An 18,013-nucleotide genomic window follows, 5' to 3' on the forward strand; every position below is an offset into this window, starting at 1 on the left:
GTCTAATGAAATGCATTTCAGTTCTCATTAGGCAGGCCATTTTGTGATTTAACCATGAAAGCTGTAACACTCTCTCTATCTCTGTGCGTAACTTATGTGTGTGTGTGGGTGTAATAAAGTACAGTTGTGCTTGTTAAAAGTGTAACTTAAGCAGCATAAATTAAATCAGTGTCAACTTTAGTTGAACGACATTTAAATCAAGGCTTTATGTTTTAGATAACACACAAATATTTATAAATTAATTTGTTGTCTCTTTAAGGCATTTTCAATTTAAATTTCAACTTGATGACATTTACTGTGATACATTTTCTGAAATAACGAAGACAACCACAACAACAATCAAAACTCAACATAAAGCCTAATGGCAAGCCTTCGCCAACGTCAACGACGTAAAGTAAAAACAATTTTCTTGCAACAGATGAACAAAAAAAGAAACACACAAAATAAAAAAAAAAAACGGTTAAAGTGCTTTTCTATTGTGTGTGACCCCGTCTGCTCCTGTTTCATTCATTGTGTTAATTTTGCATACAATTAAAGAGATTTTTTCGCCATTGTTGATGCTAATGTCGTGGCTGTATTCGTTGTTGTTGTTGCTGTTGCTGTTGCTGTTAGTACTTTGTTTATGGAACTTGTAATCTTCTGGCACTTAATGCAATTTTGATGTTTCTGCGTCACCTGCTGTTGATTTCCAGCAAACAAATTGTGCAAATAAAACAAAACTTTGCATTTGCATTTGCGGTTAAAGTTTCCATCGTTGTTCTTCTACTTCTTGTCGCTGTTGTTGCACATTCACCATTTTTTTTTTTTTTTTTTGGCGCTCCTTGGACAGTGCAAATTTTCTTGCCACATTTTACAAATGTGTTGTGTGCCATCGCCATCTCTCTTGTACTTCACCTTCCCTCAGTTGTCACTTGCATGGCATTTTTGGCACTTGCCACAATGGCCACGTTCCACACTCACACTCACACTCCACATCCAACACACACACACATACACACACACACGCAGACAGACACATATGCATTGAGCATGTCGAGTCATTCTCTCTGCGCGCTGTTCCATGCCCATGAGTCCCGCCCCCTTTTAAAAAGGTGGCAAACACGCAACGCATGTGGCATGGAGCCTTTTTGGCAGCATCCTGCTGCAACTTTGCTTTGTCATGTGCAATATTTCGTTGCTCGGCGCTCTGTGGCAAAGTGTCTTTTGTTCAAGAAGTCGTCGTAACTCGAACCCTAAAAACATAGCATGCGGCGCAGCAGGAAAAGTGTGAGAAAAACAAAGACAACTGAAATTTCATACTTAGTATTTAGGCAAAAAGCTTGCGAAATTAGTTGTAACGGAAGTTGGCTAAGAGTTTTCGTTCTTGGTTTGTTTTTCGCCCGAAACCTAAAAAGCAAACTACGAATTCTCGCAAAGTTGTCCTTTTCAATATATGCCTAAAAAAAGAAAGTTAGTATACTGAAAATCCCAAGAATCGAAATATTTAATTTCTTCATCGATTCTTATCGAATTGATTATCGATATGTTTGATTAAAATCTGACCACACCTCAGTCTGTATTGTGACGTTGCACATGTCACTTCGAGTGAAATTAATTGAAAGTTTATTTAATTGGATCCGAGTAGACTCTGTGAATTTGAGACCTAAATAAAAACAACGTCGATGAAAATCATTCAACATTGAGTCGGCTTACTGAAAAGTGTTGCTTAAAAAAAAAAAAACTTTAGCGAAAAAAGCAAATCATTTATTTTGAAAACTGTTTTAAAGTTGTTTGCGAATTTCGTGCGTGAGTGTGTTGAAGAAAGTGCTAAAACAACAAGATACGAAGCAATATAGTGAAGAGCATTTCTTGTGACACGGTCTATGGATAACTTAAAGGGCAACATAACGGGCGCGTATTTGTGGCAACCACCGCAGCAATCGCAGTCGACGCTAATGCAACAATCGTCGGTGCCACCGCCACCGCAACAACCGCCGGCGACGCCGCCATTGCTGAATTGCTTGCCGCAACCCGTGCGTCGCTTTGCCGGCAATAAGAATTACAATTACATGCAGAGTCAGGCACAGGCGGCAGGTCTGTTAATGGGCAGCGCCACACCTGGTGGCCATCTGATGGGCTTGGGTGGCCCATCGGACAACCCCAATGGCTATCGCAAGCGCCAACCGATGCCAACTGGTTATAGTCCAGCTGGCTATCAACATAATGGTAAGCGGCGCAAAACGTGACAAAGCAGAAAAATAGTTGTACGTGTGTGTGTGAGGTGACTTGACACATTATTTGTTCAGTGTTGCAAAATGCAGTATTTTATGATGTGTTGTAAAACACAGCATTTGGTGCAGTCACTATTTACCGTAATTTGTGCAGTGTTGTAAAACACGGCATGTATTTTTAAGTTCTCATCTTTACCTATTATCCAACACAACATTTGTCGCTAAACACATTGAATAGCTATCCAAATTGAATTGTACTACTCACTCACTGTTTGAATGGTTTCTATACAAAATATATATAAATATTTTCAATATGTATTTATATATATTTCCCAAGTATTTCAACTATTGAACAATATAACTAAACCACACATTTTTCTCCATTTTCTTTTATATTTTCAGGTAAGTCGCTGTTTTCTATACCCGAAAATGTTGTTGTGCTTGAGAGCCGTAAGTACATTTGAAACTAAATTCACAATATATTCAATAAACACACATAATGCACCCAATACACAACACACCTACATACAAAACACAAATACAATACACACTACACTACTACTATTACACTTCATTCATTTTAAGGCCAACAATTGCTATAAATCGAGTGACGTTCCAATGCAATTGTTTAGAGAAAATGTAAATAAAACAAATACTGAATGGAGATCAAAAGCAATGAATAATTGCGTTTCGCAATTTATTAAATTCATATCCGTCTCCCTCTAGTTGCAAATTGCAATTTTCTTTCTTTTTATTTTTATTTTTATTTTGTACTTTTTCTTCTTTTTCCTATTATCGTACATTTATGAATTTTCAATTGCATTTTGCTTTGCCATCGTCTCCATTATAATGCTGATGACGCTATCAATTTTTATTTGTTCGTCTTCGGTTGCCCTTTTTGCAATTTGCATAATTTTCAATACACCCGCAATTTTCATGGGGAAAAATACCGTTGAATGGGTTTGAGTATTTTTGGAAAATCTTCTGCACTTCAGCACGTGCTCTTTGGCACTAGAATTTTAGCATTATAGTTATTGACGTATCTTCCTTTGACCAAAATGCAACAGATATTGCCAAACAAGCAAATAGGAACTCTTGAATTTTCAGAGAATTTTCAATTGTGACAATTTTCTACGCAACATTTCGCATTATTTTGTGTGGCTAACAAATTGCAGCCATTTTCTTAATAGGCCGCAACAAAATTTAACGCCCAACTCATTCGAGAATGTCATAAAAATATTAAATGGCCATTTAAATAATTATGTGCTCTCAGACACACACAAACACACGCGTTGTCTGTAATTAAAATAAATGTTTTTGAATCACAATAATTGGCAAATAAATTAATTTTAATTGCTAAACTTGAGAAAATTACGTTTTATGTATACAAAGACTAAAATCGAATGTGCTGAAGAGCGAAGAGAACTTGCACGATTCTTGCTCTCTTTAGTTCTTCTCTCGGATTTATTTTTGTATAAACGATTTTGTGTGTTGCTTTCGACTAACCAATTGCGAGCATTGGCCACGCCCACATTGGCTGGCTGCCCCCCGAAAGCAAATGTCGCAGGTGGCGAGAGATGGCAGAATAAAATGAGACGGCAAAAACACTTAAAAATACATAAAAATACCAATGGGCTATTATTCAAGGGGGTGGGTCACATTCTTTTTTTTTGCTCGGTATTTTTTTTTTTTTGTCAAATTTATGGCTGCCGTGTGAAGATTTTTACTCAAAAGATGTTGATGGCTTTTCCAAGGGATCAACATGAAAACCACTCAAGATTTATGTGCATGTTCATTAAAAGCGCCAGCATTTTTTGGACCCCCATCAGCTCCCCTCTTCACACACATACACACACGTGTAAATTAAACGCGCGACTTTATTTGCTGAGGGAGCATATTTTTGTCAGGGGTTATCAGTGGTAGCCAAAAAGGCAAAGTTCAGTTCTGTTTGTTTATCTTTCGCTTGCTGCTGTGCACAGCTGTTGGCCAAACAGCAAGAAAAAAAACTGATACACATACATATGCATTTATATGTGTGTTTTTGTGCGACTTTGGTTGCTTAATTTCAGTTTTTGTAGGTGTGAAGTTGTTTGCCGACCCTCCTCCCTTCTCCCTCCTCACACCTACCCGCCCACTCTCGGCTGGTATTTGCCCTCTGTTTTTGTTGATTGTGGCTTACTTTTCCTGATTGGCAGCGTATGTCCACTTTTCTCTCACATATGTGCGCCTACATACATACATGTTTTTCTTCTACTTATTTTCATTATATTTTCCCCTGCTGTTTCTCTTGATATTTGTTTACGTAATGCGGAGAGTTTTTTTTTTTTTTTTGCTTCTGCGTTTAGTTTATTACATCCAGGCGCAACTGTAATTAATTGAATTAACTTTTTTTGGATTGTGGGGAGAACTTGAAATTTGCTTTGTAAATAGTTGAAGTACGTGTGAAGTGGGCTTTATTAATTTGTGTAAATGAAAAGCAAGGAATGCAAATACCATGCAATTATTTAATTTTCAAATTGCATTTTCACATACCTGAACAAATTCAACTAAAATTAAGTGAATGAATTTCATCTTTAAGTAGCGGACTCCCCACTGTGCGCTGCTTACCTTGTGCCGAAAAAAATAAATAAGAATCAACAAATTTTTGAGCAATCCTTCGCAGTGGAAACTGTCGCTCGTAAATCATTTGGCTGCTGCTGGCGGCGGCAAACAAAAACTCTCACAATAAATTAATTCATAGTGAAATACACAACAACAAAAAGAACAATTTCGGATAACCACAGTTGTAGAGAGGCCCCCAACATAAATATAAATCGTGTCGCTTGCATTTTATGGTAATTCAATAAATTGAAAATGACAAATTGTGTCGTGTTGCGGTCGCTTGAATGGCCTCAGGATTAAGCCAGCGACCGATTGAAAAAAGTATGGCGAGGGAAGGAGGGAGGAAACACCCACACATACACACACACACTCTAGTTTGTAGAGAAGGGATGCGAAAATGTGTTGCGACAGGCGCATAATTAAATCCATGTTGGGGAAACAATAAAAGTTGCCATTCGCAAATGATTTTAAAGCTGTTGCTATTGGTGTTGTTGTAGGCCTGAGAGAAGGGCGGCGTGTGGGCGTGACGCGTTCGCTTGGTCGAAACATCAATCAATCAAAAGCGATCAATCAAACTCTTGTCAACAAGAAGCAGCACATGGACGAAGAGCTGCACGCATCCAGCTGATGATGATGCTGCTTCGGCCGCTGCCTCCGCTTGTTGCCGCTGCCTGTCGCTAGATGGCGTGTCGAACAAGAAAAATGTCGCGCTGTCGAACCAACTTTCTGACTGCCAGCCTCCGCCTCCGTCTCCACTCTTAACGAGCTCTAATGGGCAAAACGCACCACCCTCTGAACCAAGAATGAAACTATTGAACCAAAAATGTTCAAGTGGTTTTTCATGGGGAGAGGGAAGGAGGCGTGCAACTCTCTCTCACGGCACGCAATATTGCGTCGATTATCTTCAATCAAATGCACGTGATTGATGACTACTCGTCACAGCAGCAGCACAGACTATGGGATAATATCACGTCTATATTATGATGCTAGCTACTTTCAAGTTTTCAAACTCTAAACAATGCCAAACGCAATTCATCAGCATCAAATCAGAGGTTACAAGAAAGATGCGACAAATATTACCTTAGGTTATAACACGACATAATCTCTCTCTCTTTCGCACTAAAAGTGTCCAAGTGACTTTGGAATTGTTTTCTAAATACGATGTAATTGCTTTTCTTACTTTGGAAATAATTCTACATTTTACGTATAAATTCAATTTAAATTTATATTTTTGATTCATTTATGATTTAGAATTGCTTTTTAGTGAATGTCAGTTAAACCTGTCGGTTATTTTCATTTCCCGTAAAGTTGAATTATTTCTTTGCGTTGAACATGCTCGCTGAAAGAAATTATAATTTCATTATTCTTCTTTTCAATTTTTTGTAGTCCCTTTACTTTCACTTTTCTCTAATATTTGCCATCATTTGCATGCAAATCATGGAATAAACGTTGCGCATAATCAACAAACAGTTACAGTTCACTCCATTCTTCTTCTTGCCACACCCACACACACAGAAGTAATTGACCACATGTAGCCAGGCCAAGTGATCCACTATGCAATGCTTCCTTTTCTCTTCATTTCCCCCCTCCTTTGGTCCCCTCTGGCATCCACGCATAATTTGCCTAGACTGCTGCTAAATGTTGCTGATGATTTTCTTTAATGTTCCATTACATATTTTTATGAGGCAAAGTACTAAGGCCACCCGCTACTCCCACTCTTCAGCTCCCTCTCTCTGCTCCATATCAAGCAACCAGCTGCCTGTCTATGGTCACATTTGCCTAATTTATTCTGACAGCCGCGTTGCTGCTGCCTCTGCTGCTGTTGTGGCAGTTGCTGTTGCTGTTGCTGTTTGCTACTTCTAATAATTTGTAATTAATTTTCGCAGCTGGCCTAAGGAGAGAAAAACTGTAGCAAGTTTTCAACAACATTTTTGCCTATTCATAAAAAATGTTTTCCACATTCTTTTTTTCTTACATAAAGTAATTAATTTTGCATTTAACTAATGCGTTTGGCATTTTACAAAAGTTGCCACTTGCAACGCTGTTACTGCTGCTTTTGCCCCTGTTGCAGATTGCGCTCGCTTATAAATTACAATATCAAAATTGTCCATCAATTTTGGCCATCGCTTGTGCAGCAACAGAAACAGCAGCAACGAGCACGCTAATGCCAAAAGGCATTATCGATTTTCGCTTTTTTCCACCCTCCCTCAAACAGTAGTTATCAGCAACAGTAGCGAACACAAAAAGAGAACAACAACAAAAAAAAACTAGTAAAAAACGAATGGAACCAAACTGGCAACTTAATCAATTCGAAACGAGGCCCTAAGCAACCAGAGCAAATTGTCGCCCACTCGACTCGTTGCTGCGCAATTTGTTTAATAAATAAAACAATATTTGTGCCCCCCATTTACAGTGGGCACTCGCCAAGTGCAACATTTGCAGTAAGCAAAGTCATGTCGAGTGCTCACTGTATTTGATTAGGAGCAACACAAATGATGGCCATTAAGTTGCGAAAAATGTCATAAGCTTGGAATACTTACTAAACCAACAAATGAAAATGGAAGGAAGTGGGGTGAAGGTGAAGGTGAAGGAAAGCAAGCTGGCCGCAATGACAATACATCAAACCGCAAGCTTAGAGGGTGGAGAGAGTAGAGAGAGTGGAGAGTAAAGAGTGTGGTCTAGGGTAGTTTTTAGTGGGACAAACAAACACGCCATGTTATCATCGAACTATCTATCGCATCGTCGGTACTTTGGTCTATTGGCATTCCCTTCGCTTTGCTTTTCTTTTTGGCAACTCGATTTCGATAGGTATTAGATGTGTGAAGCAGCTTGGATGGGAAAGAAACGGGGGGAAGGGAATATATCTACAAAAGTAGTCAGAAATTGAAGTGAAATGCGAAAAGGAACTCGTGATGGCAATGGGCAGATTGTTGATAGACAAAATTGGAAAGTCTTTGACGACACAAATATGCTAGAGGGAGAGCGGGAGGCAAAGAGAGGGAGAACACTGATTGCAGATGTGTGTGTTTGCATGCCATTAAAGCGCAGCAACGTTGACCATAGCTTGCAAAATGTTTACCAATGCGATAATTAGACCAGGCCAAGAGAATGGCAGACAAGCCAAACGCAGTGTCAATTTGCTGTGCACACACACTTCTCAGAACTATAGAAGAGAATGTGTGTGTGTGTGTGTTTTTGGCCTTTGGCAGTTCTCTGTTAACACAAAACCAAACAAAAAGCAACTTAAATGGCATTTTACGCTTCTAATTATGCTATTCTATCTCTATGCGAATTCCCTGCAACAATTACACGAGTTTATGTTATTCAAATCCGCCGTAAATGTAATTAAGCTCATGAGTATTAAACGTAAATTTATTTCGCCACCAACTGGCGAAGTGGCTTGTTAAACCATGCAACGAAATGATAGCAACAAAAATTGTGGAAGTTCACTCGCAAATCCTTTTTGCCTCATTCTCTGCGTGGGCTAATTTCTACTAAGGGGGAATGAGGAGTGAAGTGATGTTGAAATACTTGGAATTGGGGTTCGGTTTCTCTGGTCGCGTGTCGCATATAAATTGGCTCATTGCCTGCTTCTTGTGTGTCGTAATTTCATTTTGATAAGCATTCGCATTTCGCATTTCTTTGCGCTCTTTTTTCTTACTCCTTTTCCTTCTTATTGTCGCGCATTTTGCATTTGTCTTGAATAGATTTGAAATATACATAAATGTAGATTTTAGAAGCGGAAAGAATTATTATTATTATTAACTTAGTTCTGTATATAAATGCTGTATATAATAAAGCGCAGTGCATATAAAAAATTAGTCAATTAGTCGCATTTAAATGTATATAATAAGTATTATAGCAAAATATTTCGCTGAATAGAAAATATTTCTTTCTGCTGTTTTAAAAATTCCAAAATTCCATTTATTTGCATATTTGAAAAAATTGTGAATATATATTTGCATATTAAATACAACATTTAAATGCTTAATAGAAAAGTACAAAAATAAAAATATTTATTTATCGAATTTTAACAAATATTTAGTATTGCATTGAATTTCAAATTGATCGGAAATTATGCTTCCTCTGTCCTAAAATATTCCTAAATTAATGCTAATAATATTGTGTATATATTCAATAGTCATATCCTAAGTTGTATCTCGACACACAAGCTGTATCTAAAATGTTTTGCTATTCCCCAAAGCAAATCAGTTTTGCTTTATTCGCAAATTTTATGCGTTGCCGAAAAGTTTATTGTAAATGTTTGTTGCTCTGCTGCTTTGGCATCGACAACATTAAAAACCAATCAAGCTCATTGTCACATAATCAGCTAATACACACACAGACACATATATAGTCCATCAGTTTAGCTATCCACACATACAAAAGCGAATATTTTTTATAAAATCCTGCCGCTTGGCTGCTATCGTATGACGCACACACACACACAAACAACGCAGTCAACTCTTTGCTGTCACATAATAGTTTTGGCTTATGAAAACAAATTCAATTTGGAAGCTGCTTATGGAAATGTTTATGCAAGACGTGCACAAACTGGGGGAAATACAGGGAGTAAAAGGGGGAGGAGAAGGTGGGAGCACAAGGGGAGGATGGCTGCAAAATTAATGTCACATGGCAGAGAAGTGAGCTCGTAGTGTGGGCGTGGGCGTTGGGCGTGGCTGCAATGCATTTTAGTCAGATAAACAAGCTGGTTGACAATGCTACAGGAAGCGCAGCAAACACTGGAGGAGTGTGAGGAGGGAAGGGGAGGGGGATGATGATGATGACTCTTGGTACAGTTGCGCAGCGAGTTGCAGCAGCAAAGTTGACTCTGACAAATTGAAAATCATTGAACAGCGAAAGTAAAATGCACACCTAAGCGACAACAGCAGTGTGTGGAGCAGGGGGAGGAGAGCGTGGAGAGGGAGAATGGGGGTTGCGCAAGTAACGGTTAACGGGGTAGATTACACAATGTGGTAGCTGTTGTGGCTTAGTGAAAAATAGTGTAGCATACATTTAAGCAAATTGCAATTAAGGTTAGCAGCGTTTGCACAATGCTTTGTTTGGGCCATGCGATGTGCCACCATGCCCCTATTGGCAACGCCCCCTCTCTCCTCCTCTCCCCCTCTCCCCTTCTACGCCCCCGTCTCGGTAGTTGCTGGCGTAACCATTGCCATTTGCCGCTCGACAAAGTGCGCCAATATGCCACAAAGTATGCAACAATTTGCAGCATAAATACTTTGTTCGCTTCAAGTGGGTATTGCTCTCCCCCTCCCTCCTGCTCCCCCTCTCGCACTCTCTCTTTCGCTCTTATTCTACGTTATGCACTCTGTGCAATAAACGCCACATAAATGTTGCATATGCCGAATGGGTTGCATTTTATTTATCCTGGCTTTTGGCTCCTGCTGTTGCTGTTGCTGTTGCATGCCTGCCTGCCTGCCTGCCTGCTCCTTTGCCCCCACCAAGAGCAATGGCACGAGGCCGTTTTAATGGATCTATGTGCCCCATTTTGTTGCCATTTTTCACTTGTAGCACAGCAGGTTTGCCATGTTGCACTTTTCTAGCAAATTGATGAACGCCGCTGCTGCTGCTGCTGCTGCTGTTGCTTCTCTCGAAGGGTTGTGCTAGTATTTATAGTAGGAGCTTGTTGCTTGCTCTGTGTTAGCAATGTGTGGCAATGTTTGTGCCTCGTTGATTTTATGTTTATTTAGTTGTCATAAAACATGCCAGCTGCTGTTCAATTTGTGGCTTCGTCAGCACAAAAGTTGCACAAATACGCCACTGTTGCCACATTTCACGAATATTCTTTTACTTGGAAATTGCATTTGACTTCTGACAAATTGCAATAATAATAATAACATAATAATGGATTTGCACCAAACTGCATCCAAGAGAATTATTAAAGGTTATTTTGTTTGCCACAAAATGAGAAAATCATAATGTAGTTTTGTACTGTTGCCAAACTTCATCCATTAGAATTATTCGTCGCCAACCTAACAAATAATAAGTTAAGTTAAGTCCTACAAATAGCCGCAATCGTGTTTGAAAACTAACTTTTTACTAGTGCACTGTTGCCAAACTTCCATCAATTCACATATTGCAATTGTTTGTGTGTGGTCCACGTGTCGTATGAGAAACTCTTGCCGTCGTCGTCGCATGCAAATCTCACGCCGCAACGTGGTAAATTGCCGTCGCACACTTAACGCTTCATAAAAACTAAACTGCAACTTCCGGACACTCACTTGCGAGAACTCCTCTGAACTTCTTCTGCCTGCCACCTGCCGCTTTGCTCATAATCTAAAATAATTTGTGCGCGTGGAAAATTTACACCTGAGCGCCATCGTCCGTCGTCGCCTTGCGTGTGAAAAAATTTTCCAGCAATTGCATGCAACAATTCCCGAAATGCTTAAGCATTTTAGGCACGCTTCCGACCACCGCCCTGTTGTGAATTTTCTTTTGAAATGGACCCCGAAAACTCGAGCAGCAATTTCGCTTGGCTGCGCGTCACGCATACGCCCCATGCGCCGACCAAACAAATCAGCGACTCCAGACTGTGAATTTCAATTAAAGCGAATGATGGAGGAGGACTGTGTTTGTGGTGTGTGTGTGACCGTAGTTAAAATGAATGACTATGTTTACCTCTTCTGTACAACGCGAGCGACAAGTGCTGATTTCCTTTAGCTTGCCTCAGGCTACGGCACGTTCCGAATAGATATACTAAACACACGTATATATTGACTATTATTAGCTGCCGGCGAATGTGTTGTGTGTGAGTGCCGAAAAATTTATCTTGGTTTATTTGCTTAGGGCCAAGTTTTAAATTAAAACGTGCTGGCAACTTTTTTGATTGGCCTGCTCTGTCAGATCCAGCTTAACGCTTTAAAAAATCGTACGCAAAATGCAAAACAGATTAAAAGCTTTGCCTTTTAAATAAACTATACAAGTTGTGCAAAGAATTGCGAAGGGAAAACTGAGATACTCTGTAAATAAAGAATAGATATGTACAGAATCATTATGAGAATCGTAATGTACTTTTGCACTGTTGGCAACCTTCTTCGTCACCAACTACAAACTTTTGCACTTTACATTTAATAAAATGTGTGAATTAGGAAAATATCTAATTTAAAATAGCATTCTTGTTGCAAGTCACTTGCTATTTAGGGTATATTTCACTGCTTGCTATTTGGGCAAACCAAAATGGCTAGCGCCAAAACTAACAAGCAGAAACAAGTAGAACAAAAACAGCAGCAAGTGGCGAGCAACAGACAACGCATAACGAAGCTGCAAGCTGCGACAAGGCGACTACTAAAAATTCTATGCAGATTTTTATATAAATATTGTGTCAGGTAGTCCTTGGAACCACGAACGCAATAAACAAACAGTTGCCACTGGCAATTGGCAACTAATTCACATCAAATCAAAAAGAGAGACAACAATATAGTTAGGAGGAGAGAAAGTATGCAAATTGAGTGACTGACGTGACATTGATAAAGTTGCAAATCTTGCAGCAAGTTTAAAGTTCCAACCAATAAGTGATTAAAGTTAAATGTGCCTTTTGGTCTGGCTCCACGCTCCGTGCTCACATGTGTTGAAAGTTAATTAAAAGTCTTGCCAACTTGCTCCATGGGTTATTGCCATATTCCTCGCGACATTCTGACAGTTTGTAACGCATTTTGCTTTAATTATAACGCCTGGAAGGATGGAGGAAAATGGGAGCCTTGGTTTTACGAGAGCGCTTCGTGCTGTGGTTTTAATTTTTATTTTTTCTTTGTTGTGGGGATTTTTGGAATTGTGCCCGCTAAATCTTCGCTACACTTTGCTTGTTATTGGTCTCTGTCGATGGCGTTTTTCGGACCCTGCCCGCTACCGCCTCTTGTTGACAATTTCTGTGTGTTGCTGTGGTCGAAAACCGATTATTGTGCGAGAGCGCACAGTGGGATGTTTTCATTGTATATAGTCGAAAACTTTGCATTCCCTAAAATATTCAATAATTCAATTCTAAAAATAGATGTGTGCTATATAGATATTTTAATAAAATGTCAGTTGGTTTTTTTGGCCATTGTAGCTCGGCTTTTAACTCTATTTTTTCGCCTGCAGCTCGCAGCAGCCATAAAGCAAAGCAAAACAGAGTTCAAAATGCCGGGAAAAGGACTGCAGCAAAGCAAAGCAGCAGCACTCTTGGTTGTTTCCGCAAAATTCGTTTGTTTTCGTTTTTCTTTTCTACACTCTAGTGTAGGCCAAAAATTCAATTAACTCGCTTGCCAAAACCACAAACTGCCAAGCTCCAAAGCCGCTGCCCCCTTTTGCTGTTGTCCCCTTTTCAACGGTTTGCTTATTGCCACTTAAAACGGAACGGAACTTGAAAGTGTACGCAACTTTTGGCCAAAAGAGAAATTTATAATTTTGCATGCAACAACAATGAAAAAGAACAAAATTCATTAATTTTAATCAATCTTAATTTTAAGTTTTATAAGTTTTTATGTTGTTTGATTAAATCAAAATGCGTTTCTTTCGTTTTCTTGTTTCGTTTTTTATGTTTATCCTTATGTTTTTTGTAAAAATTGTTGTTGCATGCAAATGAATAACACAAATGTTTGAAACAATGTTTGTGCACCACAAAATGTAGTTGCAACTATACAAACACAACATCGCAACAACAACCACCACCACCACCACCACAACAACAATCAACAACACCACCACCAACAACAACAACAACAACATCATCAACACCACCAACAACACCATCAACAACAACAACTTGTTGCCCCAGCTCAAACGCACAATCTTGTTCCATTTAAAGAGCCACCACTATTGGGACCAGGCACCGCCTTCCCGCCATTCGGCGCACCCGAATACCATCCCACCCAGCCGGACAACTGGAAAGGCGCCGCTATCCATCCAACTGGCCTCATGAAGGAGCCCACCGGAGTCGTTGCCGGCCGCAATGCGCCAGTCGCCTTTGCCCAGCAGGGCCAAGCTCAGGTGAGTAAAACGATCAGCACTCAGAATTATTCCCCCCTCTTCATCCTCCTTTCTCTCTGGCAATTTTCATAAATATAAATATAATTTTCTTTTTAATTTTCATTTACGATTTTTGCACACGCTGCAGCAATCTTTGCCAGAGCGAAAGAGAGCGAGCATAATCTTGCCACAAACCAAATCCCCGCTTTTCGCTGCTGCAGCTGCTGCAACACTGCAGCTGATGCAACTGGACAGCATTTTAATTAACTTGTTGTTGCGTTCTTCCTTCCCTTATCCTCCCTTTTTTTCTCTTTCATCCTCAGGGCGCTGTCATGATGGTCTATGGCATGGACCATGACACTTCCAACACAGATAAGCTCTTCAATTTGGTCTGCCTGTATGGCAATGTCGCACGGGTAAGTCTCTCCTTCTCTCTCTTTCACACACTCTATTACCGTCTCTTTTGCTCGCTGCTCGCTGGCAAACCTAATTAATTTGTTAACTATATCTCGTGACTGGGCTGCTCAATCTGGCTTTTTATTGATTTATCACCGGGGATAAAGCCTAAAGACGAGTTAATTATTATTTATGACAAGTTATATGGGGACAGATATTATGTGGGGCATTTATATTTTATATAAATTTATATAAACCTGTTTGACCAAAATAACAATTAGAATTGTAGCTAATTTTAATTTTAAAATAGTTATGAAAATAATCGATGAGTTGATATTATTGACGCAAGTCCAACAAAATAAGCCTTTGTGTTATATTCAGAAATTAAAATTAGATTGTGGCATAAAGAAATACATATATCGTAACACAATAATAACTGAAGTGACAGAAAAGATTGTAGATTGGTCTGTTTTAATTATAAAATGATAAAATATAACAAATAGAATATATGATTGCTAAGGGAGGCATAAAATTATAATAATTGAAATAACAGTATGTTAATCTAGTTGCACAAATTAATTACATTTAACAAAAAGAATATATTTTATTGCACTTTAAACGTAGACGCAATAATATATATGTATTGTGAGTAAATACTGTAGAAGTAATTGTCTTATACATATCCTTGTAAACGTTTAAAGCTTCACTTTTTTATAGCAGAACGAACGAGTTGTATAAAATGTGAAGTGACCTTTTAAAATAAAATGGGGTTTCAACGAGGAAATTGAGGCGAGTCCTTAAGAGTTGCACTTAGCCAGATGACACAAAAAAGAAGCGCGCTTTTCGCCGGCAAAAGTATTATTTTCTTTTTGTGGGTTCTTGAAAAAAGGTGTTGCTAACACAGCCACAATATAATGTGCGTATGTGCGTGTGTGTGTGTTAAAGTGTCTGAGCTCCATTTGTAAATGTGCAAATAAAACGAAAAGCAATAAAATGAAAGCAGAGACTGAGCCTCAAGCTGGACAGTTGCTGGGCCGACGAAAGACATTTAGATAAAGCGTTTTAGATTAATGCCAGACATGTGCTGTCGCATGGCCAAGCCAAGGGGATAGAGAGAGCCAGGCAGGGAAGGGGATGGGGGAGAGAATGTGGTCCATCAAAGAGGCCTGCGGGCAGCAATCAATGCAGCGTCATCAGCTTTCCACAAAATCTGAAACCAATTGATGCAAGAGCAAAAAAAAGAAAAATGAAAAAAATGCCCCCTGGTTGATTGAGAAATTCGGGACAATATTTTCTGGGGCAAATAAATCAAAATATATCCCATTAAGAAAAGAGCAACACACGCAACCTTTGCCGACAAATGACAATTCAAATGGGCTCATTGTGAGTTGCGCTTGGGGAACATTTAGCACAACTATTGTGCCAGTGCCACGCCCACTCACTACAGCCCCTAACTCAAAACAACAATAGAAGAGAAGCAATGTATAAAATGAAAAAAAAAAAACAGTCAAAATGTTCGTCGACATCAAAGTCAGAATGTTAAAAAGGCTCCTTGTTGGATTCTCGCTTTCATTTTATTGCCACTAAGTTGTCGCTCTCTCTCTCTCTCTGGGGCAAGGACAACAACTTTACCTTACTCTCTTGTTTTTTTTGTTCTGATTTTGCTTTGTTTACTTTTTATGCCAGTTAGCAACAAAGCTCAGTTTCCCTTGGGTTTTTCTTGTTGCTGCCTGCACATAACATTCAAAATGTCTAGAAAATTGCCCAAAATCGCAAGAGCGCATTAAATTAATGTCTGGGGCACAAAGGTTCAGTATATGAATTTTAGAATTTCAATGTCATATTTAAAGCACTTCTCAGAGAATCAAATATTTCCATATTGCATCTGCAGTTGCCAAATTGAACCAAAGTGGAGTCAGTATATTTAAGGACTTTATGGTATATTGTAAGAATAATACCACACTGTGTTTTCTTATTTTCCCTTGATTTAAAAAGAAAACATTTCACAAATAAAATTTAGTATATTTAGTATTTTATGGTATATTCTAAGAATAAACCCGTACTTACTTTTTCTACTTCATGCTAAATATAACAGTATATTGACATATACAATGAATTCAGTATATTTAGTATTACTTTCAGCTTACTTGTTTTCCTTAAATTTAAAAGAGTTTCCCCTATTGCACTTTTGGAATGTATTCATATTTCTATATTATCGATTTAAAAGCTTTTAGCACTCGATTGTCCTCGGTGGCAACCCTTTCACTTAAGCATATTGCCAACCCTATTTGGCAACTAATTTCCGGTTCATAACTCCTTGCAGCATTCAGCAATTTTTCAACAAGCGCGCACCATTAGCCAATAATTTAACAGCCTTGCGCTTCATCAACATCCAAATCCAGACACAAGCACACACACAGAAACAGCTTGTCCCTGGATTTAACTCCCATCCACAATTAAATGCAATTTACGCGCAAACAAAAAGAAAACTCGACCAGAAACTAAAAGCAAAATCCCCCCAACCAACCAAGCAACTGACAAGCACAAAGCGATGGGCGCTTGGTCAGTGGTCAAGAAGAGAGAGATGGCAGACAAGAGGGAAGGGAAGGAGGGGGGGAGTCTTTGGTCGGGGATTGGTTGAAATAGTTAGTTGGATAGTTGGCCGACACTGGCTGGTTGGCTAGTAGTTGGCTAGCTGACTGGTTAGTTGGCCAAAGGACGATAATTCAAGGCGAGGGCAAGGCAAGGCAATTTAGTTCACATTTTTTGTTGTTTTTATTGCTGCTGCTGCTGCAGCTGAGATTTATTACAAACTTCCTGTCCGAGACGGAAACTACTCATTAGCCATTAAAAATGATTATGCGCAAACATTATTCACTGGCTTTAAGCCACAAACATACATTTCTCCATCGCTTTCTCTCTCGTTCTCTTTCCTTAAGCTCTCGCCCTCTCACACACACACCTCTCTCTCTTCTTACATTGCCAACCTCATTATAAAACTAACGCACACACACACATGTTTGTGCTGTCTGTTCAGAGGTGTGTATGTCTCCTTCATGTGTGTGTGTGTGAGTGGAGGGCACATCAGTTTATGGTCCGACATGTTTGAATTGCGAATGAGAAATTGATGGGCACTCAATCAAAGTGCTACTGCCGCCTGCTCAGGATACGGATCCGTAACTGTTCTGCCTCTGCCTGGTGTTAATGTGCGTCCCTTGGGAGCAACCTCCACACTCAAAGGCGACCTCATTTTTAAGGCATGTGCTGTGGATTAGCGTACAAAAAAAATAATAACGAAACACATGCTCTTTGACCTTCTTAAAGCGGAGGGCAGCTTGAAGATAGATTTAAAAATAAAATAGGATTTGGTACCCAAATCTCTTTGGCGTTAAATTTAGTTTGTACAAAAAATGAGCAGCAAAAAATATTTGATTATCCCTCTCGAATATAAACAGCAATCAAGCAACAGATGGGCCAAACAGTTCCTCGCTTTCCCTCCTTCCTTCCCTCTTCTCTCTTCTGTGTTGTGTGATTTGTAATTTTTAAAGCATTCATCAGGGCGGGCGGATACCTGAGTCCATTTTGCAGTCGTTCGAGATGTGTGTTGCATATTTTATGGGGCCTCTGTTCGCTCTGCTTTTTCCAGTCAATCTCTCTTCCGTGTTGTGCGTGCTTTGCCAAGAGCAACAACATCTGTCCCTACAGATGGGGAAGAGAAACATTGAAAGCAATCTGGTTAATTATTTTTGGCGCTATGAAGTCATCACCAAATTGTTTTCCTTTCAGGTTAAATGGATTGACAAAATGAAGGCTGAAAAGCCAAAAGCCAAATGTTGCTGACA

General features: G+C 39.3%; 1 protein-coding gene across 21 annotated transcripts in view; it reads left to right on the forward strand.

Moving 5' to 3' along the window:
- LOC117568316 (heterogeneous nuclear ribonucleoprotein L) overlaps window positions 1–18,013 on the forward strand; it is a 131,016-nt gene that overhangs the window by 103,854 nt on the left and 9,149 nt on the right. For 9 of the 21 annotated variants that reach the window (XM_034248878.2, XM_034248885.2, XM_052005955.1 and 6 more), the window contains 3 exons: window positions 2,613–2,660; window positions 13,615–13,796; window positions 14,099–14,191. In XM_034248878.2, coding sequence (XP_034104769.1) covers window positions 2,613–2,660; window positions 13,615–13,796; window positions 14,099–14,191 — 323 coding nt within the window. Of the gene's footprint in view, window positions 1–1,677; window positions 2,206–2,612; window positions 2,661–13,437; window positions 13,797–14,098; window positions 14,192–18,013 lie in introns of those variants that run through there. The other 12 variants (XM_034248883.2, XM_034248886.2, XM_052005956.1 and 9 more) reach the window with 5 other exon arrangements.

This window comes from Drosophila albomicans, chromosome 3 (assembly GCF_009650485.2).
Source record: "Drosophila albomicans strain 15112-1751.03 chromosome 3, ASM965048v2, whole genome shotgun sequence".
In the NCBI taxonomy this organism is placed as follows: domain Eukaryota; kingdom Metazoa; phylum Arthropoda; class Insecta; order Diptera; family Drosophilidae; genus Drosophila; species Drosophila albomicans.